Source organism: Excalfactoria chinensis, chromosome 4 (genome assembly GCF_039878825.1).
Source record: "Excalfactoria chinensis isolate bCotChi1 chromosome 4, bCotChi1.hap2, whole genome shotgun sequence".
Taxonomy (NCBI): Eukaryota; Metazoa; Chordata; class Aves; order Galliformes; family Phasianidae; genus Excalfactoria; species Excalfactoria chinensis.
The window spans coordinates 58,144,623-58,168,695 of NC_092828.1; the positions used below are offsets into that span (position 1 = coordinate 58,144,623).

Genomic DNA, 24,073 nt, shown 5'->3' on the forward strand with positions numbered 1-24,073 from the left:
CCCACGATTTTATCCACACACAACTTAACCGTGAGACCACATAAAGGCATCTGTTTCTAATGCCAGAGTTGAGGCGTGGGCAGCCAACCAGGAGACAACTTCATAGTGCACACTCTAAGGGCAACCCAAACCTTTCTCTTCCCTCCCACATAATTCACCACCCAAGGAGAAACTTACAGATTATTAGCAGGCCTGTTAATTGTTTCAGTTTCCTACATATTCTCTTTGTCAGAAAACAAAGAAAAACAAAACCAAACCACCAAAAGCCTTCTTTTCAACTTGCAGTCACAGGAATCTTCAAGAGAAATACCATACATAAGAAGTTGAAAAGTATCTTTATTGATAGTAGTCTTTACTTATAGTAGTTTGTGCCATAATTTCCCTTGTTGTTGATAACTGCTGCATTTCAACTGATGGTTATGACCTTGAGTAAATGTCAAAAGAAAAATCTAATCATCTCTGCAGGTTTAAGTGAGCCAATGAAGATCCCTGGCAGACACCTACCCCAAAACCCACAAGTCCAACACCCTCCTCCCAGTTAACAGCTTTTTCTTCCTCCCCACTAATAACACAAACCAGCATGCTCTTCTGTTTGTTCTCAATTAGTTCAGCTATGAGTAATGTTTGATCTCAATTCAACAAATATTTGACATTAGTGATTCGTGTTGATTCCATCTGAACAAATTTGAACCAAGGCTGCACCTTTCCCCAAGCAGAACAAGCATAGTAAGCATTGTTATCATTAACTGAGAAGGCAACTCAGGCGAAACATGGTCATCTTAATGCAACTGAAACACATGACATTCAGCTACTGTCAACATCAGGTCCTCTGCACATATCTGGCTCAATACCACCTGTCACCCTTCACTGATTTTTCATGGACCTGCATACTCCTTCAAGCTGAGATTTATAGATACCATTTACAATACTAGAAGAAAAACAAAACACCACTATTATATTTTACTCAAATACCTTTCCTCCTAGATCGCACCCATGAAAGCTTAGATACTTTCCAACTCTTGCTGAGGCATTTAAAATATACATATTGACTTCTTTACACTGTCCCACAAATGTACATTAATATACTCATTTGCCCCCGCATTTTTTTTTTTCCAACAGATACAAAATATCTTTAAATATTTAATCCAATTTACAACAACAAAGTTTAAGAACAGGCACACTGCAACCCAAGACTTCTATACTTTGTATTTGAGCAGACCAAAACCATGAAAAAACACAGCAAAATAGTTAAATAACATTCGTTTATGGATTTAAGCATCAAACTCTGTAATTCTTTATGGAACAGTTGAGAAGTGCGAGTCATTTGAAAATGACAAGTTAAAGCCTAGAACTAGTTAGTATATTCCATGTGCCTATTGACAGGCTTTCCCCCACACACAGCAGAGAGTTGAGGAGGACTTAGCCCTGGATAACAAAGCACTGTTGACAGAATATCTGTGTTTTGGTGGAATTGCACTGAAGTCATGTTATGGTAGATGCACATGATTATATCATTATAACATACAGAGACTGTCAATCAAATCAGAGCCATTTTTTCCTTTCTGGTAGACCTGTTTTAGCCCAGCACCAGCATGTCTCCCTCACAGTCCCCATCACCTCCTTCTCATATAGTCCCACATACTACTACCCTACCTGTGTGCTTCTCCCACAGGTGCCAGTCCATCCTGGAGCTACCTGCTCCATGCCCAGGGGCATCCCTGAAGGGGTGAGGGACAGAATACAGTGCTGTCCCACCTCAGGCTCCTCCTACTGTGGCCCTGAGGCCAGGCCCAGCTTCATACACACCCCAGGGAGCACCGCATGACTGGCTGCTCTGAGGTGCTGAAGGCAACAAAGGCCCAAGATGGCTGCCTGGCAAGGTGCACCTCCCTGTGGCAGCCAGCTTCCTGCTGGGTGCTTCAGGGCACATGGCAGCATGCTGCTTACCAAGAGAGCAACAGCAGGTTGTGTGTTTTGTCAGGCCTGATTCCAGTAAAACTGGCTCAAAAAAAATATGTCAAAGTGTTATTAATCACACTGGAAAAAATGTAACATGAACTGCATATCCTGAATCCACATACTTGCCCAAAATCCAACAAATTTAGAAAAATGCTTCCTCTAATCTGAGCCTTAAAAATAAAGTTGGCAATGTCAAGAGAGGAAGCCCAGGAGAAGAGCAATGTTCTAGGAAGGGACTGGAAGAGGCCTCTAGTGTATCAGGTCTGGTCACCTACTGTTCAGACACTGCTCTGCATTTAATTTCTCACACAGATATACTTGTCTCTTCCTTTAAAACAGGTTCTTGCCTGTAAGTCTGTTGTCTGTTATGGAATTAATCCTAGTGATCAGGCAGTTTCTAACTTAAAGTTTGTGCTTCCTTTTGTTCTAATGCTCATTTAGCTCACAATGCTTCCTCTCTTGCTCTTCACCTATAATTTCTAGAAGAACTATTACTCCATACTAGTATAGAATTAAAACTCACCCATCAAAGGAAACTTCCAGAAGACAGAGCAGATAAAGTTTTTAACTTTCCAGAGCAGGCAACAAAAGGAGAAAAAAAACTAGCCAGAATTGTGATTTTTTTTCTTTCTTTTTTAAACTTATTCAAAGGCTTTTATCTCCTCATTTTGGATAAACACACTCAGTTATTGTAATCATTTCTTATGTTCATGATATTCACAACAATCCACCATAACTGTCCACATGAAGAAAAACTGTACAAAAATCAACTTCATGGAAGAAAGTTAATGCAACTCTATTAACCATTGATACGGAGACCAAAAATATAATCTTGTTAAAAAGAAATATGATTTTTAGAGGACATACCATCCTCAAGTAAATTATTCATGAAATGAAACAACAACTAAATTTCAGAAACATTGTTATATATCTTTCTACTTATTCAACTCACATGGAAAACAAATTAAGGATGGAATAAGAATAAGCAAATCATCCACCATTCATTCACAGGCAACAGAAATTGAAGTACCATAAGTACACTGTTCTTTATCTGTCTAGAGCATGCAACGCCATTACCGTAAACAATGAAAAAGGTGTACATTTTGAAGAAAGAAATACTTCTCCACTTCCACTAGCTTTATTAAAGCCTTCCACATAAAGTATCAATCTGCCTGAGAGGGCTGACAGGTCAGAAGGCAGACTTGTAAAAAGATCTTTGAAGTCTTTTCCAACCTGAGTAATTCTATGATTCTATGATATGTTAAGTTTAAAAACCTAAGCTGTATAATCCAAAGTAACTGAATCAACAGAAGGACAGTGGAAAAAACCTTCAGATATTTCCAGTTTTAAACTATGATATTACTCTGCTACAAAGTTATAAAGTTTAACATTTAATTTAGAATAGGCAAACGAGTGTAGAAAGCCTTCTTAAGAGCTCATGAAACACAGATACAATAGGTATACAAAAATCATACCACACATTTTTTAGGTAGGCTACTTTTACTGGAGAGCGCGAAAAACAAAACCAATCTGTACAAAAGCCTGATTTCATATAGAGTAAAAACATCTGCTCCTACTTTTAATTTTAGTGTTTTAAAATCAACAGTAAACTCATAATGAGACATTACATTCCCACTGTAACATAAATAGATTTTTAGCGAGTTCTTCCCATAATTTGGTCAAAAAACAAAGCAACCAAAACCAAACCAGATTAACCTTAAAACTAGAGCAAACTGGGAGAGAAACCTAAAAGGAAATTAAAAAAAAACCCCTCTTAAGACTGTAACTACAGAATTTCAAGGTGGAGTGAGCTTCAAGAAAACTTCACCCAAGCACGCTAAATGAGAATATTCCTCATGCTGGTCTCATAACACTTCTGACTTCATAGCCGAACCCACCAATACAACTCAGATAGCAATGAAGACATGGATCATAGCTGAGGTACAACAGTGAAAACAGAGCATGGAACCCATTTAATGGAAATGAAGTTGAACTGCTTTCTTGAGCAGCAGCACATGAACCTACAGCAGAGCAAGTAACAATTTTAGTGATAATATAAAAATAGTTTGCAAGCTAGGATACCTTACAATGGACTAAAATCCATATACTCAACACTATAGGAACAAAGTTAAACTTAGTTTATGCATTTAAAAGGCATTTTCTGAAAAAAAAATTGTACAGTTAAAACTACCACCTGCCAGGTTTGCATGCTTTTTAAGGATGCACTTTGCCACTTAGAATATAAAAAACACAGCAAAACAGTGCAGAATGTCCTAGAAAACATTTTAAATAAATTTACACTTCAGTATAAGATTATTCAAGTTAAGAATCAATCACCAGATTTAGTGTATCTCATTTACTTCTGTTCTCCTCATTGCACATCAAAAACATAGTTTCTAATTCTACCACGACTAGAAGAGTGGTTTCCTTGACCTATGCTGGCCTAACAAGCCAGTAAACATTGCTCCACAGATGCCGTTTTGGTCTTCTGCAGACATTAAAACCTGAACTCATCAACTACTACTCATTAAAAAATAAAAAAATAAATTAAAAAAAATAAAATCAGAAGGCAAAATTTTGAAGGACTCTTAGTAGCACAGATCCTCAGCAAGGATCCATATAAGTAGCCTTTTCCTATGATCTCATAAGTATAGTTCAATATTTACGATCGGCCTCTTTAACCAATGCAGCCAATAAAATAACAACTCTCTAATTATATTCCTCTGATTCAAAAATAATGGACAAACTTACTGCATTTTAGACTTCTGGCAACCAAATAGCTTTCTAAAAACACTCGATTCCTAACACTGACAAGAAAAATTGACCACCGCCATGCTCATTCTTTTCTGCAGTCTCAGAAAGCTTGCTTTAAGTTACAGTACTGCAAGGCACATACAGAATCTCTTCCTTTCAAATACATAGCATATATATTCCCTGAAATAATTTTTAAACTCTCAAAACAATTAAAAATGCTACAAAGTTCATAACTTCTATTTAAAAATGTTGTTCCCACAGAACATGCACTTTTGTGGAAAATAGCTTTGCAAATATTTATATTTTTCTTCTTTACACTCATACTGCAAATATATTGAATATTTTTAAAAGTACTGTATCTAGTCACACTAAGTTATTGCCTTCATTATATGATTGCATCATCTGTAGAAATTATAAAGGTATCAGATTTGTAATTAAGGTGGAATGGGAGACTATGCATGTAGTTTAACCCATCTGAAAAGACTTGCACATACAACAGTGTCACCAGTGTCATAATGAAATTGCTTCAGTCAGTGGATAAGGTCTATGGAAAACAATGTAAATGCATCTGTTTAATGCAGTGGTGTTAGAACCTACTTAAAAATCTCAATTTTCTGTCTTTTGGGCAAGCATATCTTACTATAAAAGCAATTGAATTTTTAAGAGGTAGTTTTTCTTTTTTCATTATGCGCTTATTTATTTCAAATAAAACATAAGCAAGAAAGCCTTAACATTTGCTTTTAAACAAGGATGAAGTCTCAAAACTTCGTACAATAAGTTAAAACGTTGAATTGTCCTCAGTGGTACCAGACTGCTTTAGAACCAGTGTATTCCAGGTCATCCGCCTAGTCAAAAGACTAATCTACCAACAGTACTGAATCCACTCCCTCCTCCTCCACCTGCTGGTCCACAACTTCCTGGGGGATCGTTGTCATCAAATCCATTGGGGCGGAAAGAGCATGATGCTGAAGCAGCTTGAAGTGCCTGTGTTCGAGCACTAAGCTCTTGCTCCTGAAATGAAAGAAAATATATCTATACTCTAGTATTTTTAAGATGCCCTTGTTCTTGGTTGTCAACCTGAAATCTAAAAACGTTAAATCCAAGTTACTTATTTAAAACCCATGTTTTAATTCCACGGAATCGACTGCATAGAAGTGTAGCACACTCAGATAAAATGCAAAAAGATAAACAAGTATTCAGTTTATGTTCAGTGTGGACTTTTAACTTTTGAGAGTTATTGTGATACTAACCCTCAACTAACATCAGTAAGTGTGCAGTATTCTCTAATGCTCCAAAGACAATACCAGTCAGATTCTGGAAAACTCAAGGGAATACCTACATGAGCAGTAGAGATAAGAAAAGAGCCTCCTTAGAGCTTTATTAATCAGGTGATAGGCTTCTAAGACTCTATTAACTGGATGAGCAAAGGCTCTTCCCTCAGGGATTTATACACTAGTTTCTCTCTCCAACTAGTTCCACATCCCTTGCAGTAGTTTGTCTTTAGTATCCCTTCCTGAAGTTGGCTAAGAGCTTCAAAAGTTAAACCAGGTAAAACAGAGGTAGGGTTTTGGAAAACTGACACGACAGCAGAAACTTAATTTAGGAAACGATAAAAGTACTTAGGCACTAAGAATCAGACTGACAGACTTCTTCATGTGGCAATTGGCCACTACATACTACCCCCTTAAGGCAATGGGAGGAAATATTAACAGGGTTTTCATAATTACGCTGGTCACCTTGAGTTTTCATTTTGCTTCTCCACCTCCTGGTGAAAGCAAGGAACAGCACCAAGAACCTCAAAGACTTGTGAAAGCACTAGGCTTAAACTTCTCCGTGCACTTTCACAGGTGCTAAAGATACTTAAGTACTGAGCTGGAAATTTTACTATGAATGCATTCATACCTCAATGGAAGCAGTCAACTCTGAAAAACTTCACGTGACTTGGAATCGAAGCTGAAGAAGCCCTACTATCTTAGGCTACATTATGCAGCCAAGAGAAGTATCACAAAAAAGTAGGACTGACACTTTACTCAAGAATGCAATTTAAGCTTTTTTTGTTGTCAAATACTTGCAGTTATTCAAAAGGAATTTCACACTGAGATTTCATTTTTCTTTCTCATCTTGAACTTTACTGCTTTTAATTTGAATAGGCCTCCATCTCATACATGAATCAAACGCCATACAAGAAAACAGTTTTACTGTTACACAGCCTAAACACTGCAGCAGTGCTTAAAACAAACTACATTTTAATGTGGAACATAGCATTTTATTTTACTATTTTTCTTTAAACAACAATCTGAAGAGGTGCCTACAAGGTAGAGCTCTCAGCAGAAAAGAAAAGCAAACAGAAAGCAGAATCCAGTCACCAACAAGTAGTCTTCACTTTAATGGTGACAGCATTTGTATAATCACAGTTGTACAAATCTAATGTCTCTACAAGTGAAAATATGCTTGTAAAAACACTACAAATTTTTTTCATATATTTTTACATATTTTAGTAATTTGTTAGAGGCAATGAAAATCAGTAGCTTGAAAAGCTTTCCCTGCATAGAATTATGAGGAGTAAAAGGACCAGCACAAGCATCTTCACTAAAAATCATTTCAACTGAAATGCACCAGTCATTTCACCTCATGCTTTCCATCTAATGGTGACAGCTCATTAACCTCCCTAAGACATCTGACAAGCATCAACACGGAAGCCAGACTTGTCATTTACAAGGTTGATATACCAGAATACTTAAAAGTTACCTTTTCACTTCCCTCCTCCCCCTTATAAACTATTTCTTGGAAGTCTTAAGGAGGCTGTTCTTCACGTATTACCTTAATCTTACCTGCAAGTATAGTTTGTTGTCTTTTGTAATTGCATCCATGAGGTCCTTTTGTAGGGGCGGGTCTCCATTCACCCAGAGTCCATTTGCTGAATTTGTGTTGTAGCCACAGGTACTATTTTGTTTTTTGTAAATCAGAACATAAGCGGTGTCCTTTGGAAACCTACTGGTAATTTTCTGGACTGACTGAAATGAGGTAAATGTCACTCTGCTGTCATTGAATAAAAACCACTCTTTTGGCATCTCAGTGTCCAGCTCATTTTCTATAACAGTACAAGGACTCTCCTCTGCTAACAACTTATTCTGAGGAGAAATTAAAGAGAATGCTTTAGACTGGTGACACTGTCCTGAAGAACCTGAACCAGTAATGTTTCTAGCATATGAATAGTAATGCCCACTTTCAGAGGATACACCAGAGTGCACAACCACAGAACTTAGCACATAGGGCACCAGCTGCGGGCAGGACACTTCATCAGCACCTGAGGGCTTCAGTTTTTTAGCAAGATTTTCTCCAATATCAGAAATCTCAACATCAACAGACCAACTTCCTGAAACCGCAGCTAGAGGGGATGTTGCTCTTTTGACCGGCAGTTCCAAAAGAAGTGGCAGAGAAACACTGTCCAAGATTTTACGTCTGATATGACACTTTGGATCATATGAAAATCTCAGAAGAGTGAGAATGAGGTATTCAGGTTCCTCAATGATTTGCATAGTTTTCTCAGCATTTTGTAGAGAGGCACACTTCTCACAATAATACTTATTGTCTCCACTAAGGATCTCAGGTGCCAGAAAATAATTTAATAAGTCTGTTACTGATGGGGTGTTTTTTCCTACTAGTGCAGAAGAAACATCCCTATTCTCTTGATCCTTGTCAAATTCAGATTTTGTCTCAGAGTTTGGCTCAGCAGAAAAATCCTTTAGGATTCCTTCATTTGTAATTGTGCTGCATCCACCGTTCATTTCCAAACTACTGAGAGGTGTTTCTCCAGCAGAAGTTGCTGAAATACTAGTTTGCACCACAGAGCCATCTTTTACTTCAGAACATTCCACACATTTCACACTAGCGCTTTCCAAGGATGTTGGAGGACAGAAAGCCAAAGAGAGATCTGTAAAAGCTTCCTCCTTTTGAGATGTGCTTTTGCAGTTCAAACAGCATATAGTAGTCTTCAATTTTCCTCCAAACATTCTCTCTATGAGAGTTCTTTCTTCACTCCCCTTACAAAGTGCTTCAGCAAATACTTGTGCTTTATGGACAGTTTCTTGTGCTTGGGACTCTTCATTCTTCCTACTTTCAGCAGACTTTGCTGAAGACAATGCTTTCAAAGTTCTCTCTTCTTCATGCAGCCTGAAGACAAACAAAAAGAGACCCGAATAGCTACACTATTCTCCCCAAAAATATTGCTGCACCACTCAAGATATTTTTTTTCCAGTTACACTTAACATTAATTGTTAAACAGATAAAAACAATAAGAAACTGGGTTTTTTATGTAAGATATTTCTATAATCAAGCTGAGCCATATAGATCAGTACTATCCCATAGTGTAAAGTAAAAGCATATAACAAAAATTGCATTAAATTGCATTAAATGGCTTTATCTAACATGATAAATATACTATGTGAACCAGCAAGTATTAAGAAGTCTAACAATCAATGTTCATTAATCATTACCTTAAAAAAAATCAGCTCCCCATTTGCCTGGTTCTTTATGTAAAATTTTGTAAGAGAAAAAAGTAGCTTTTTAAGTAGTGCTATATTACTGCTGAGGAGAACAAAAGGTCTGGATTGTGCAGCCAAGAAAGTTAGAAACTATAGCAAGAGAAAGCCAAGGCAAGGAAAAAAGGACGAGATAAGTTCAGTCTTGGTAAAAATACTCAGCAAGACAAAATTAACAAGTCACTAATATATTCTGTAGGTTGTTGGTTTTGTTTGTTTGTTTTACCTGTCTACATTAATTCACTTGTCTAATAAGCAGGTCTAATGCACAGGTACATATCTTCATGACTTATCTGACCCATATGAATTATAGCTGTATACACTAACACCAAATTTCAAATGACTGAACAGCTTTCAGCAACCACAGAAGTTTTACAATGGGACCACAGCTAATGTAACTAAGACCCAAGCTTAGGTTTGTAAGAATAGAAATATAACCACCAATCTAATCTGCTTTAAGTAACAAGGAGACAAGGGTGTATTCAGACTCAATTACAGATTAAACTCACAAAGGCCAGGGTTTCACAGATCATACATCTATCATAAAATTGGAGACAGTCAGAAACTGGACCCAGAATTTCCAACTTTCACTCACATAGAAGGAGCTCCTAGATGACTGCACCTAATGACAAGTTCACTATTCTACGACGGGGCTATAAGGGTTCTACCCATTAATGACATAACTATACCTGTTGAGCAGGAACCGGAGATATTCTGAGCAATCCTGCTGTGATTGAGGGGTGAACCATGGCGGTCTGGAAGCCTCAAGGAAAATTCTAGGAGCATATGCCTCCCTCTGTTAACACAAGGGAGAAACAGAAGTGTTATGTAGGAATTATTTAATCATTATTTGCATATTGACAGCTGGACTCTGATTTACATTATTATAAAGGAACTGTAGGAAACTTTGTAGATCTGCATACAGATCATTTCTGTATCACAATCACGAGGATAAAGATGCGTATTGGTCATTAATTTTGTAGCAATTTCCTCTAGTACAAAGATATAAGTAGTGAATCCTGCAAGCAAATAATAAGCATGTAGCAAGCACAAGCCAGATATTATGCCTAAAAGCAAGTTACTCTTCTTGCTGGAAAACCAAAACGAGTACAAAACATTTATTTCTTCACAAGAATACCAGTATCTCATTAATACCAGATTTATATTTAAGGTGACCAATCCTCATCTTCACAGTGAGTTTGCTGGTATTAACCATAGAGTATTTTTCGTTTTCTAATACTAGCAAAATATTTTGTTTGAAAATGAACTTTAATAAACAAAGCAACTTGAAATACAATAAAATTTCAAGCAGAAAACACTTTAGAAGGTGACAGTTTGTTCTATGAAGTCACAAAATCAACTGCTATATCACATCAGGTCTAGTTTAGATTTTTTGATTTTGCCTTCTGAAAGAAATCCTCCTACTGCCCATAATGCCCCACTTATGAAATAAGATTTCTCTAATTCCATCGTCATCTGAACACCTGGATGCAGCCTCAGTCTCCTAAAAATCTACCACATTTCTGAATATATTCAAGAGTGTGCTTATGGCATCACATTTGTTCTTAATTTCTAGCACACAAACCTAAGCTTAAGAAAGAACAGGTGAGAAATTCACCTACCTGGGTATGGGCCAAAAACGCAAAAAGATGCTGTAATTTTCTCATCAACGAATTGCAACCATTCAGATTCAGAGATAAAACATGTCTTCTGAAACTGAAAGAAGAGGCAGACAGTTGCCCTGATAGATTTATAGCAGTAATACAGTCAACATTCCATCTCAAATTACGTGAGTTGGAAAGAAAGCAAAACATGCAACACTTTTCCTCAATTCCTGGACTCTGCCCTATTGCAGAAATGCAAAACTGTCGTACAGTAGGAACTTATCACTAAAAAGTTCTTATTAATATTCAAATGTTTAGAAATTAACTTTTCTTTTTTTTCCCCCAACAGTTTTCAGGTTATAACAGAAATACAATCATGATTTATTTTTTTTTTTACAATATTAAAGGGAGCAAAGGAAAAATTACTTATTTGGAACCTGGAAGTCAGTCATATTGCTCTCAGTTTAGATATCGAAGAAACAGAGTGTTAGCTCTGACTCACTCTAACATAAGCTCAGTGCACGTATCTTTTTGACAATACACAGTAAGTATCAGGATTTTTAACAGCAAAAACTGCAGTTCCACAGAGTTGGATCTTAAAGCAGTCAGTAACTAAGTGCAGAGAAACTCACTCAGCCCTAGATAGCTGAGCAACCCAGAGCATGTTTATATTCTACATAAAGCAAGACAATCATAATAGTTAACTTGCAACGAACAGAGCTGGTAAAAAGGACTTACTCAGTAGCCATGAAAAGTGCCTGAATAATGCTGTTCATGTAGCAGGTATTTCCTAGGTTAATCAGGCCCGTCTTCCCAGTTTCAGATTTTCCAGAAAGTCTAGATAAACAAGATGGCAAAGAATTGGATTGAGAAGTCCAGGCACTCTGACTGAGAATCAGCTTCATTTTTTCCTCGCTGGGTTTGGGCATATCCTACAAGAGAAACATGAACACAGGCTTTTATACTTGCTTTTATACTAGTTATTAACACCCAGCAGTCTTCTACCTTTTTCCTTGCTCCCTTTCTATCCTTCAGGCTCTCGCTAACCCAGGAGAAACATGTTACAACAGCCCTTTTCGAATACTTAGAGCACAAATATCTACAGCCAGTCAAAAGCTAATGCCATGTACTATGGCAAAAAAACAAAACAAAAACAAACAAGCTACAAAGAAACCCAAACCACTCCTCAAGGCTTGTTTTTTTTGTCAGCTCCCAATTGACACGAATTAGGGGGTGGGTAGAGACCTTTGATCAGCTTACTCATGCAATCCCTTCTGTCCCCAAAACAACTCCTCAAATTCTATGCACTTGATGAACCCCCTAAATATCCTTATTCTGATGGAGACAGAATCCTGCTCTGTCAAATCAAAGTGTAAGAATGAAAAGAAAAAAGTCAAAACGCTAAGTTAACAAGAGGCTTTTTAAGCTTCAAAGCATGGAGGGTGTTAAAATTAGGCAATAATAACAACCAACGTGTTGTTAAGAAAATGTGCATTATATAACAAAATTTGAGAGCCACTCTAGAAGTAATGTCTCTGATTTTACTATGTTGGCCCAAGATGTGAAAAGCAGATTAACATAACTTAGCTGATTTCACACTTTCCAGAAAGGCTGTCATAATTGCCTTTTGGACACTCAGGACAACTTTTCTTTTGCTTTGTTTCTGAATATTTCATGCAGTTAGAATTACTATTATATAATGCAGGTAACTCTTTTTTCAAAGAGGACGTTCTACAGAGAGTAGATCATAGCTTTCATCTTTGAGATAACAAAAGAGAAACAACTCATCTTTGTATCCTTAATATACCTTAAAAACTTCCAGAATGGGTTCATAGAGCTCTGGAAAACCTGAATAATGATACATCATACAGTGTATCAACTCAGCCAACTGCATCAAAAACGCTGTGCTGGAAGGTAAGCCATCACTTCTGAAGGAGTGAACCAAGCTGACCACATGTGGGACAATCTAAATGGAGAAGGAACAAAACAAGGTGTTAAAAACCAATTCCATTTTCTGATTTTGTTCTACAAACAGTACTGTTTTGCACACCACAAAAAACAGGGAAGATTTCGTTCTCTAGTAAAAAAGTGGCTGAGAAACAACAACCTGAAAAATATATGCATTATTCTCTTAAAAATAGCATAGTTTAGTATTCAATGCTCTCCTCAGCTCATATACCAAGTTCTGGAACTTCATGAACACAGAAAACACACGTTCAGTTTTTCCATCAGTCACGCAACCATAGTACTCATTTTATTAACCCATCTGAGAACTGTGGGCCTGTTGGAGGGTGTCCAGAATAAGACTACAAAGACGGTGCAGGGGATGGAACACCTCCCCTACAAAGACAGGCTGAGAGAGCCAGGGCTGTTCGGACTGGAGAAGACAAGGCTCTAGGGAGACCTAACAGTGGCCTTTCAGTATCTAAAGTCAAGATATAAGGGGACAGACTCTTTACAAGGGTCTGTTGTGATAGGGCAAAGGGAAACAGTTTCAAACTAAAAGAGGAAGATTTAGATTGCATATAAGGAAGCAGGTTAGGTTTTTTTTGTTGTTGTTGTTTGTTTGTATTTGTTTGTTGTTTACAATAAGGATGGGAAGGCATTGTAACAGGTTGCCCAGAAATGTGGTGGAAGACCAGTCCATGAATACATTCAAAGTCAGGCTGGCTGATATTCTGGGCAGCCTCATGTAGCTGTAGGTGTCCCTGTTCATAGCAAGGCAGTTGTACTAGATGACCCTTTAAGCAGCCCTTCCAGCTTCAACTATGATTTGATTCTGTGATTAAGGATACTATAGCAACCGTTCTACCTCTGTGCTACCACTAACAAGCTCTAATTTCATAGATGCAGTTTTAAAAATACCCTCATGATTTTTCTTTAACAGACTCTAATACTTGCTATCCCAAGCAAAAGAATACATATATTCTATTGCAATTACGATGGAAAATGGTTTGTAGCTCCACCTAGTGACAACACTAGTCTCAAGCCAAGACATCAGTAAGAACACAAGCTTATGAAGTCTGCCATCGGTGCAACCTACTTGCAAATGAGTTCAAATACACTGCTGCTGAAAATGGTATATAAAACAAATATTTACTCCACTTCTTTTACCATCAACACAGTTCTGTCTCCATTTTTAAATGAGACTATTTCTGTTTGATAGTGAAGACAGCAAATAAACTGTCTAAAATAATGATATTATTACAAGTATATAAATTACAAGAATTAATTACAAGGACTAATCTGATGCTTTGGCATCAGAACTAGGGGCCAAGGACATAATATTCATTACTTTTTCAAATAATCCATTTTTTTTTTTTGTTGAACAGTTAATCTGAGTATTATCATTTTTAAACAGTAGGTATCTTTTCTGTATTTTTACAGTGATTAGGGTTTGCTTCTAAGATAGAAAAATACTATTTATACTGTTCCGTAAGTATTTAACTAGCATTTTTATAATAAGTGATCTGTATGTAAAACAAGTAGCTCAAGTGCAGGAAAACATGACAGCATACTGAATGACAGCAGCATATTAAAAGATGATTGCATACTGTAAAAAAGGTTATTTAAAATTAAAAGAAATTGATAATAGTTAAGTCTGGAAGACACGTGTGCTCTACTGCCTAAGCATTACATTGTAGAAATTTTCCCACTTAAAAGAAAAACAAGTATTTGTAGAGTAAGTCTTCTGTCCACCTCATATTTTACATTTCTCAGAACAACAGAGAAGATAGTAAAAACACGATATTTATATGCTGAGCATGTGCAAGGCAACTTGCTTATTTCATTTGTGTTGTGTTCTAGGTCAGGATTAAGGAAGTGGATGGAACAGAGAGAAACTTAAGACTGATCATTAAAAAAATACCATAACAGACTTAAGACAATTACTCTGACTAATTTATGCAACACACTTGAGATTGCTTCAAGCCTAGGAGCCTTGCAGGCAGCTTGAATGAAAAACACCTGCATGCTACAAAGTTTTTATGATTGAGTCTTAGAGAGCCATCTGTCACTTAAGAACAATTTCAACCTAGGCACTGACTTTGAGGAAAGGGAATGTGTGAGGCATCTTGCTGAACAAATGCAGTCAGTCATTCAGAGATTAAGTCAAAATCCCTGAATTCTATTTCTTTTTACATACAATTTAAAAATCCCAAGTGAATTACCTTTAAAAGAACTGAACCATTTTTTCAGGAACTTACCAAATGAAAAGCTTCTGGAGAATGCTGGAAACTAAGTAACATATGAGAAAGAACAGCAAGGGCACCAGGTCTTACTAAAGGAAACCAAAGACGATTGAAGACCTAAAAAAAATCCACAACAAAAAACAACACTTTTAATAAATCTAGAGAGTAAGACTTTAAAAAAAATCCTTTTCCTCTCCTTCACTTTCATTCTTTTCCAACATACCAGTTCAATCTTCATCAGAGTGACATCAATAAGGATAGTAAATTTCTGGACTGCAGCTAGTCCTTTCAGCAATGCAATCACCCACGTTTCCACATGCTGAGCCAGAGGCCAAGACAACCAGTCAATCATTCTGAAAGATAGCAAAAAATCATTAATGAAACAAAACCAAAGTATATACCATTCACAAGAAGTAACGAAATAATTAAAAATATGCAAGCAAATGAAGTACTGTGTAGTCTTTGTATTCAAGATGAAGCTAGCTTTAACGGAACTTAAGACAAAATCCATTTTATGGCAAAAAACAACTTAGAACTAAAGATGAAAAAGTGCCATTAATTGGAAACATTCCCCCCTATAGCATTTAGCACAGATCAGACAAGTTTAAAAAGACACCACTGTGTTAAAGTTTATTTTCCTTTACCATGGGGGTGGTCGCACTCTGAAGCATGTTACACAGCAAGGCTGTGGCACCTCCATACCCACAGAAAGCTCTTAACTCAATTGGACACTACCCTGAGAAATGAGACTTGACTTCAGTGCTTAGCCCCACTTGGAACTGGACTGCACTGGACAACAGCCAAAGTATGCTTTCAGCCTACAGAATGTAACAGTTCTGTCCTATAATTCTATGGAAAGGGGAAGTCAGAAGTAGATTTACTGTCTTCTGAAAAAGAACCTCTAAGATTAATTTTTTACAAGCATAAGTTCTAGCACAGCTGAACAGATTACAAGTAACCAGTCCAACAGCTGGTATGAGTATGAACAGGCTCAGTTAGCAGGCTTCCACCCCAACTGATAGAATGAAAAAAGTACTGAAAAAACACGGATGCTATACAAATGTATCTTGCCACAAGCTTGACATGCAAAGCTTTTACATATAGTCATGTTTTCTGCCATTACCAGCCAAGAGGAACATAGAGAATCCAACTGCTTTAAGCAGTCAGCTTTTCCATGTATATGCAACTGTAGGAGAAAGCTAGTATAGCACAGCTTCATGTCACTCAAACACCAGGTAATCTATCAGTCCTATGTAGTGAGAGAACACAAGCTGCACTTTTCCAAAGAAAGGACAAAGCTGTAAAGAACATAAACACGTAGGTCACTGATGTAAGAACCAATATCAAATTAGATTAGACCTTAAAATTTTTAACATTTAGCTTAAACCACTTAGTCATTTGCAACCAGGAAAGACGAGTTTCAGGGTGAAACATGACATGCAAAGCTTTGGAAGGGAATTCATCTGTACAAACAATCTGAAAATCATCAGCTGCACATGCCATGTTATTTTCTAATTAACTTTTTAGTTAAGTAAAGCGTGTTGTTTTTCTTATAGAGCTCCACATAACGACCTCTGTTCTGAAATACAACCATTTTAATACATGCAACTTCAACAACGCTAATTTAAGAACTCCAAATGAATAACACTGCTTTGGGTGGAAGCTGGGGCTTCCTGTGTTCCATCCCAACACTGGTCATATGACTTGACACCGTGTGTCATCTCTATTCAATATAATTACTATTAAACTATATACCATTATTAATAATAGAACAACAACTACTATTTCAGTATGATTAACATTGTAAAGAAAAGTCTCATTCTCCATGTAATTAATATATGTTGATTTCCCATCGCGAAAATCTATTTCTGCTCTTAAAAAGCTGACTTGATGCTCTAAAAAAACAAAACTAAACTTTTCCATCTGCTCAGATCTGTATTAAGAAGCATAAAACCTGAGATCTGGTAGATGACAGCAGACACGGCAGTTATCAGATCCTCTCTGCATCATACTTAGTTCCTACTGTATTTTAATACACAGACAGATGTAGAACACAATCATGTATACAAACAGGATCTTTTTGTTTGTCTAGAAAAATATCCTAAAGGCCTTGAGAGGACCTTCTTCCTCAAATCACCCCATGATGGTCTGTTATTCACACATGCACTTAACAAAGATGGTATTTGTGACCTTCGGACAGAGTAAGATTTTCATTCACCTCTGCATCCTAAAACAGCAACTTCTTTTGTGAAAATAGCTTAGGTACAGATATGCCCCATTAAAAACCAGGCAAACAACAAGAACCCTCAGACTACTAGGCATGTCACATCCCAAAACAAAGAAACTATAGGAAGGTTTTATTTCTTTACAAACAGGATAAAGGACACAATCGTATCTGGAGCATTTTCACAACACGCACAACTTTAATTTTCTCTTAATCTACGCTCAAATTCAGTCAGGCTTGGTAGTGTTCGTGATAGCTGTCCTTAGAAATCAAGTGATCAGGTCTTTAACCCACAGTAACCAAAGTTCTGTTGAGTCTTAACACAAGCCTTGATGCGCTTGGAGTTCTGCACCTCTTGGGAATGAGGTAAGCCTGATGACAACACAGTCATTCACTGCTGCAAACATTCCAGCAGCGTTATTACCCCCTCTGTGAGTGCACTCTGTGACACTGACAGTGGGATCAAGCATCCCCTCAGCACACATGCAGATGACATCAAGCTGTGTGGTGCAGTCAACATGCCTGAGGGACAGGATGTTATCCAGGGAAACCTACATAGACTTGAACAGTGGGACCAGGAGAACCTCATGAAGCTCAACAAATTCAAGCACAGTGTCTTGCACATGGGTCACAGCAAGCTGGGTTGCCATGAAATCATTGAAAAATGAAAACAGGACATTCCTAGAACGTCAGTTCCCCGAAGTAAAATTACACTCTTAAAACCAACCATTTCTTCCATGAATGCACCAAGTAAGGGCCACATGCTCTTTGGAAAGTAAGATGAAAAAGCCTTCTACGCAGCTGGTATTATGAGGCAGCACTAGCAGAGCTGTTGTTCTAGAGCTACAGTTGTACAATCCTGATGTGTTTAAGCAGGTAACACAACATGAATATTAAAATTAAACTAACACAAAGATTAATCAGCAGCACACTATCAGCAAGTTATCTGTATGCACAAAATCCTCTGAACTTCCCAACTTCAAATATTAGACTGCCACACATCTTCATTGAAGTCTGCTCAATCGAGTGAGCTCTTTAAGGGCTCCTAAGCAACGGTATAATGTTTTCAAAAGAAACGGCTTCCTGGTTTAAACACAAGGTTTTCAGAAATATCCTCAGTATTCCACTAAGTATAAATTACTCCACTTACACAAAGGGAGATGAAAAACAATACTTAGAAAATATTAAAGCTTTTCTGAATATTACAAATTTCTAAATGCCTTCTCCTTTTAAAGCTCTTCACACGTTTTCTACCCCTGTGTTCAAAAGAAGCTTCTTCCAAAGCCTTCAGGAAAAAAGAATAGTAAAGAACTTCAATAAAGGCTTACTTTTGTTTTGTCATCTCTCTATGTTAGCACTATTTACATTTCTGAAGACAAGCTCAGATCGCTCTTTGAATCTTTGTTAACAGCATTACACTCCTGATGTTCATTCATGTTTATATTAGTGTCAGGAAGTATAATAAGCAATTGTTTTTGCATTATTCCTACTTTTCTTCAGTTTTTTAATAACACGCAACAGACTGCTGGAGGTTTGAATGATGATGGAAAGAGATGCGCTCCCCCACAAATCCTACTAAAAAGTCATGAAGAAATACAAGCAGAAAACAGTAAAACTCATTTTTAAGCGATTTCTCTCTTCACAGATGGAAAAAACAATTCTGTGCATGCCACTCAGAAAAAACAGAACAGTTGATTTTCAAAAGCAAGGCCATGTTTGTCACCCTGACTGCAACACCCCACATTTCCTAGTTTAAGCTGTCTCAAGAGCAAATATCATCTAGAAGTAACACAGCAAGCTTCCGCCTAGTTTCTGTTTAAACCTCTTCTTCATACTGCCCTAGCAAAGCATGAGAAAGAAGCCATACTAGCAATGAGAGCTGTAACCTTAAACTGAAACCTTGCTGGTAACATCCACAGCATCAGAAATATACCTTAGTTTAACAAATCAAAGCGCATAGCTTCATATGCCGTTATAAAAGTGTTTTAATTGAACAATTTTAAACTTCAGTGACAAGTAGCTTCAAAAAAGGCAAGAATAAAACCCCTCCCCCTTCCCCAATGAAATACGGTACCTGCACAGAGCTTGAGTCATACTCGCATCTTTCACATTTGGGTCTGTAGTAAGGCTCATGATGAGTACTGTGATCATCTGTAAAGGTATATGCTGCACAAGACTTGCCAGTGCAACAGAGGGTTCAAATGGAGTATCTGTAAGAGTTGAACATGCCATGTGGTAAGAATCAAGAACAAAATCCCACTGGAAAGTTATGCTTCATTTTTCCAACAGCTTTGTCGCAGCAATGAAGTTCTGAAGTGATGAGCCTATCCTACACCAAACATTCTATCATCCCACAGGAGAACAGAACAAACTTTCAACAAATTCAGTACATGAATAACACTTAATTACAAACACCTTCTGGTCATTTAATACCCCTACAAGGTGGGAGTTTGCAAACTTGTTCCTTTGCTCTCCATGGAACTGGTAAGTGCATCTAAATGCCAGCACCACACAACTTTCATTGCACCGGCTGCTAAGACTGGAGACAGAACATATGAAATACCAGCTGTACTCCATCTCAGTAACACTCCACAACTGTACCAGTCATGACAAACTACTGTGTTTTAAAGCTTTGTAAGGGACTCAATTGTAGAACAACTTTCATTTATTAACAACACAGTACTTAGTAAATTGGCTGGCAGCAGAAAGAACCAATTTAAGAATCTCATCTACATCCCTCAGGCAGTGTATCCTTTCTAAGCATTATGCTCTTCCACTTACGGAGGATGAGCAGTCCCAAAGCCTAACAATACCCTCCCAGAGAGAGAGAACGACTTCCCTCTGAGTTCTAGCTTTATCTGGAAAGACACTCAAAACCGGTCTTCCCGTACATCTTACACAGCGTTACGGTACTTCATTCCCAAACTCACGCACTGCGAGCTCCCAGTCCAATCAAGCACCACGACCCCCTACCTTCTCACTGGGGACCGCCGCATCCTTGACCATCGGTCGGCATCCGAGCACGGGAGCGAGGATTCAACGGCCCCAGGGCAGCCCCGCGGTGCCACGGCTGCGGCCCTCCCGCTCCCTGAGCTCGAGCTCCCGGGGTGGCGGCCGCCCCTTCCTCTTCCTCCTCCCCCTCCGACCCCGCCCCGCTCCCCGCGGCGGCGCTCACCGGAGGCGGCGATGACGGCGAAGAGCTCCTGCAGGGAGGGCAGCAGCGTGTCGGGCTCGGCCTTCCAGACGCTGCGTAGCAGCCCGCTGACCTGCGTCACCTGCGAGACGTAGAGGCGCAGCTCGGCCTCGCGGTTGCCCTGGCTCTGGAAGTGGGCGATGCTGCGCACCAGCTGCTGGCAGAAGGCGAGCGAGAGCTTCCTGCCGCGGGGCAGACACTGCGGGAAGTCGCCCAGCAGCTGGCAGAGGCGCGCGCAGAGCGGCGGCGCGGGCCGCTCACACACCAGCCGCAGCGCTTCCACCTGCAGCAGCTCGAAGAGCTCCAGCACCGACGGGCAGCTCATGATGAGGCGCAGCCCCGCCTGGATGTAGTCGAGGATGGCCGGGTCGCGACAGCTCAGCTCGCCGTAGCCGCGCTGTAGGAGGCCGAGAACCAGCTCCCGGTCGAAGAAGGCCTCGAACTCGGTGCGGTGGTAGCGCCCGTAGGCCTCCAGCACCTGGCGGCCCACCTGCCGCTGGAAGGCGTCGGGGCCCTGCAGCACCAGCCGGGTGCCGAGCGCGAACATGGCGCGGCACTGCGCCTGGCTCAGCGGCGTCTCGGCCAGCTCCACCACCCGCCGCACGATGACGCGCTTCAGCGGCAGCGGGTGGGACGAGCTCACCAGTCCCTCCAGGATCTTGTCCATGGCGGCCGGGCGGCGGCGAACCGGCCCGGGCCTCGGCGGGGACCGTCGCCGTCGTCGCCGCCGCCGCCTCCCCGCGGCCCTCCCGTCGCCCCGGCGCGCTATGCCGCCCCGACGGCGGCGGCGGCCGCCGCTCCCACCGCGCTCCCGCCCGCCCTCACCCGGGCGGCGGCGGCCCCGCAGCCGCTGCGGTACCGCCGCGACCCCAACAGCGACGGCCGAGCGTTCCCCGGCGACCCGGAAGCGGAGCGGCACAAACAGGAAGCGAAGAGCTGCGCAAGCGCCCGCCGGCGGCCTCCTTGCCTCGGCGCCGGCCAATGGGGGGCGGGGGGCGGCGGCAGGAGGCGGGGCTGTGGGGGAGCGGCGTGCCGCCGGGCCGAAGGTCTGTGGGCGCCATCTCTGCCGGGTTAGGTGACAGCAAAGGTCACAGCGCTGGAATGAAGCCGCAGTCTGCCGCAAGCGCACCTTGAGCCGTCACGTAGGCTCCCCGTTGCACAATGCAGACAGCTCGGGGCTGGGTGCTCGGGCAGCGCCTGCAATTCAGCGGCAAGAAAGTCTGGGAAATTAACCGAGCCGATCCTCGGTGTCATTTACTGTGTAACAGGTGCAGAATCGAAACCGGCCTTCGGGCTGTGAGCTTAAGGGTGCTATAAACCGGTATAAACAGCAGAGTCAGCCGTAAGGCACCGCAGCTGTCAGAAAAATACAGTGCAAAACCAACGTGCTGAAAATCGAATCCCCCCCATATATATATTTTCAGGTGTTCAGATAACTGCTCCCTTTCCCCTCCATGCTGCAACGCTTTGCTTGCTGCACACAGGTGAGATCCGCTTCCAGAAATCATTACATTCCAGTGCAAGTTGTGTTGATCAAGGTCTTTCTCTGAGATAGATACAAAGGTCAAAAGGCTGTTACCACCAATATCTTAATTACGTTTCTATGTATCTCATCTTTTATCCTTGTGTGCATTGGAGTTATATCAGTTTTTTTTTCCTGCTCTCTCCCCCCCCTCCCCCCCAAAGGACTCTGTAGTTAATACCCATAAAAAATTAACCTGTAACAAGTGGCTGGGTTACATAGCTTGCAAAGCTTTGGAACACAATGCTTTGTTTGCATTAATTGTACCAGGATTTTTCTTTTCTTTTCTTTTCTTTTCTTTTCTTTTCTTTTCTTTTCTTTTCTTTTCTTTTCTTTTCTTTTCTTTTCTTTTCTTTTCTTTTCTTTTCTTTTCTTTTCTTTTCTTTTCTTTTCTCTTCTCTTTTTTTTTCTTCTTTTTTCTTAAGTTCAGTTATTCAATCTCATTTCTGTTCTGTTCTGAATTACTGATGGTATCATCTTAAGACAGAATGGGAGAGCAGCCTACTCGGGATTGCAAACGAAACTCAGTGTAAGAGGGGAAGGGCTGAAATCAGGATGCTAGAAGCACCCAGGAGGTAGGGGGAGGATCACAAGGAGAATAGGAGAAAGTTTGGAGGTGTTAGTAGCTCCAAATTTCTCTGATATGCCAGGGAGAAACAAGCAGGAGATATGATGAAAAGCAAAGTGGTGTGGCAGGCTCATGAGGCACACTGCGGAGAGATGATGAGAGGGGCATTTGCTATGAATAGCAGAAACAAGTGTGAAAGAGCTAGAAAAGCTGGAAGTGTGGATGGCTTGCAGGCACATGAAGATATGGGGAGTGTAGAAAACAAGAGCAGCTCCAACTTTGCAGGCTCTTCAGTGATTTCTCCTTCATTTACATGGTGTCACAGGTGGGAGGGGAGGCAGATTGCTGCCTGCTGCTGGGGAAATTCTCTCCAGAAAAGCCACAGAAAGGTCTGAAAATTTACTGTCACAAGAAAAACTAAAGCTGGACCCATTTTGTTGGAGGCAGGGAAATGTAGTTCTACCAAAGAAACTTGGAAATGGTATTTGTGTTTGCACTCAGATGACCAAGTGTACATGCTCTCTATTTAATAAGCTTATTTCAGGCAGCATAACCAGTAATTACAAACAACTGTTTATGAGTTACTGCTTGAGTCACTGAGTATGTTTCTGACTTCAGAGATAAAAATAACCTGAGCTGTGAGACTGATCTTAATGATAACCTTACTGTTAGATGTACAAATATCAATACCAGATAAATTTTGGAACATAAACTTTTCCTCTGTTGAATTTACCTCCACTGTACCAATATATTACTGAGTTGTGACTAGAGTGGATTATTCAGTGAATAAAATGTTCTCAAATGTTTCCTCTGAAAAACTAAGAAAAAAACAAAAACAATGATGTTTCATCAAAAACAAAGACTATTGGCAAATTTGAACAATAATTATTTTTACTGTAAGAGCACAAATAACAGCCAAAGGTTAACCATAATGATATCTCCAACTCAAAAATCTTGGAGGAAGTAAGGCAGAAATGAAACCTTTTATTAAAAAATATTTAAAAATATTTAAAAAGGTTAAAAATATCCTGTCAGACTACAGACGTTTTACACCTTATGTATGAGATGACTGCTTTTCAAGAGAACATCTTGGTAAGGAGGATATCCTGCCGGGCCATCTTCAAGACTGGTGGTGAGGCTCTTGACACAACATCTGCCCATTCCTTATTCCACCCCTGTGAACAAGTCTAACATGTTGAACTTGCTGCTGACGTATAGTGATAGCCACATTGCAGGTACAGTGAATTTAGTGTCTCTGAGAGGAAGGATCTGCAGACACCTGCAGTAGGTTTAAGGCATCTGGTGCTATCAGCTGTGTGTCTGCAAGTCTGCTAAATCTAGTTTAAGATGGGTGTCAGGAGTACAAATGAATTGCAAGACTGGCCTTCCTCTTCAGTCATAGCTTGCTGATGGATTAGTTTCATTGCAACATGAAACTGCACCATGAGTCAGGAACCTCTGAGTGCTAATAATGGTCCTGATACCAAGTCCACCAGTGGCAGCAATCAGCTTACTCAG

The 24,073-nt window shown here is 39.8% G+C and overlaps 1 protein-coding gene across 1 annotated transcript; it reads right to left on the reverse strand.

Annotated features, from left to right (window-relative positions):
• Positions 1-357: 357 nt before the first annotated feature.
• USP38 (ubiquitin specific peptidase 38) lies at positions 358-21,392 on the reverse strand. The gene is made up of 10 exons (XM_072335847.1): positions 20,448-21,392; positions 19,347-19,482; positions 15,272-15,401; positions 15,064-15,165; positions 12,666-12,824; positions 11,597-11,790; positions 10,877-10,970; positions 9,944-10,050; positions 7,545-8,886; positions 358-5,724 (listed from the first exon to the last, which is right to left on the reverse strand). The coding sequence occupies exons 1-10, from the start codon at positions 21,130-21,132 to the stop codon at positions 5,563-5,565; spliced, it is 3,111 nt and encodes a 1,036-aa protein (XP_072191948.1). The 5' UTR covers positions 21,133-21,392; the 3' UTR covers positions 358-5,562.
• Positions 21,393-24,073: the final 2,681 nt, after the last annotated feature.

Bases quoted from the DNA above. Each gene is read 5' to 3' on its own strand.
- USP38 (XM_072335847.1), bottom strand. From the start codon at position 21,132: ATGGACAAGATCCTGGAGGGACTGGTGAGCTCGTCCCACCCGCTGCCG. The intron at 10,051-10,876 runs GTAGGTGAATTT...TTGTGTTAACAG, and splicing joins CGTTTTTGGCCCATACCCAG to AGGGAGGCATATGCTCCTAG. The intron at 8,887-9,943 runs GTATAGTTATGT...GTTTGTCTTCAG, and splicing joins CTCCGGTTCCTGCTCAACAG to GCTGCATGAAGAAGAGAGAA.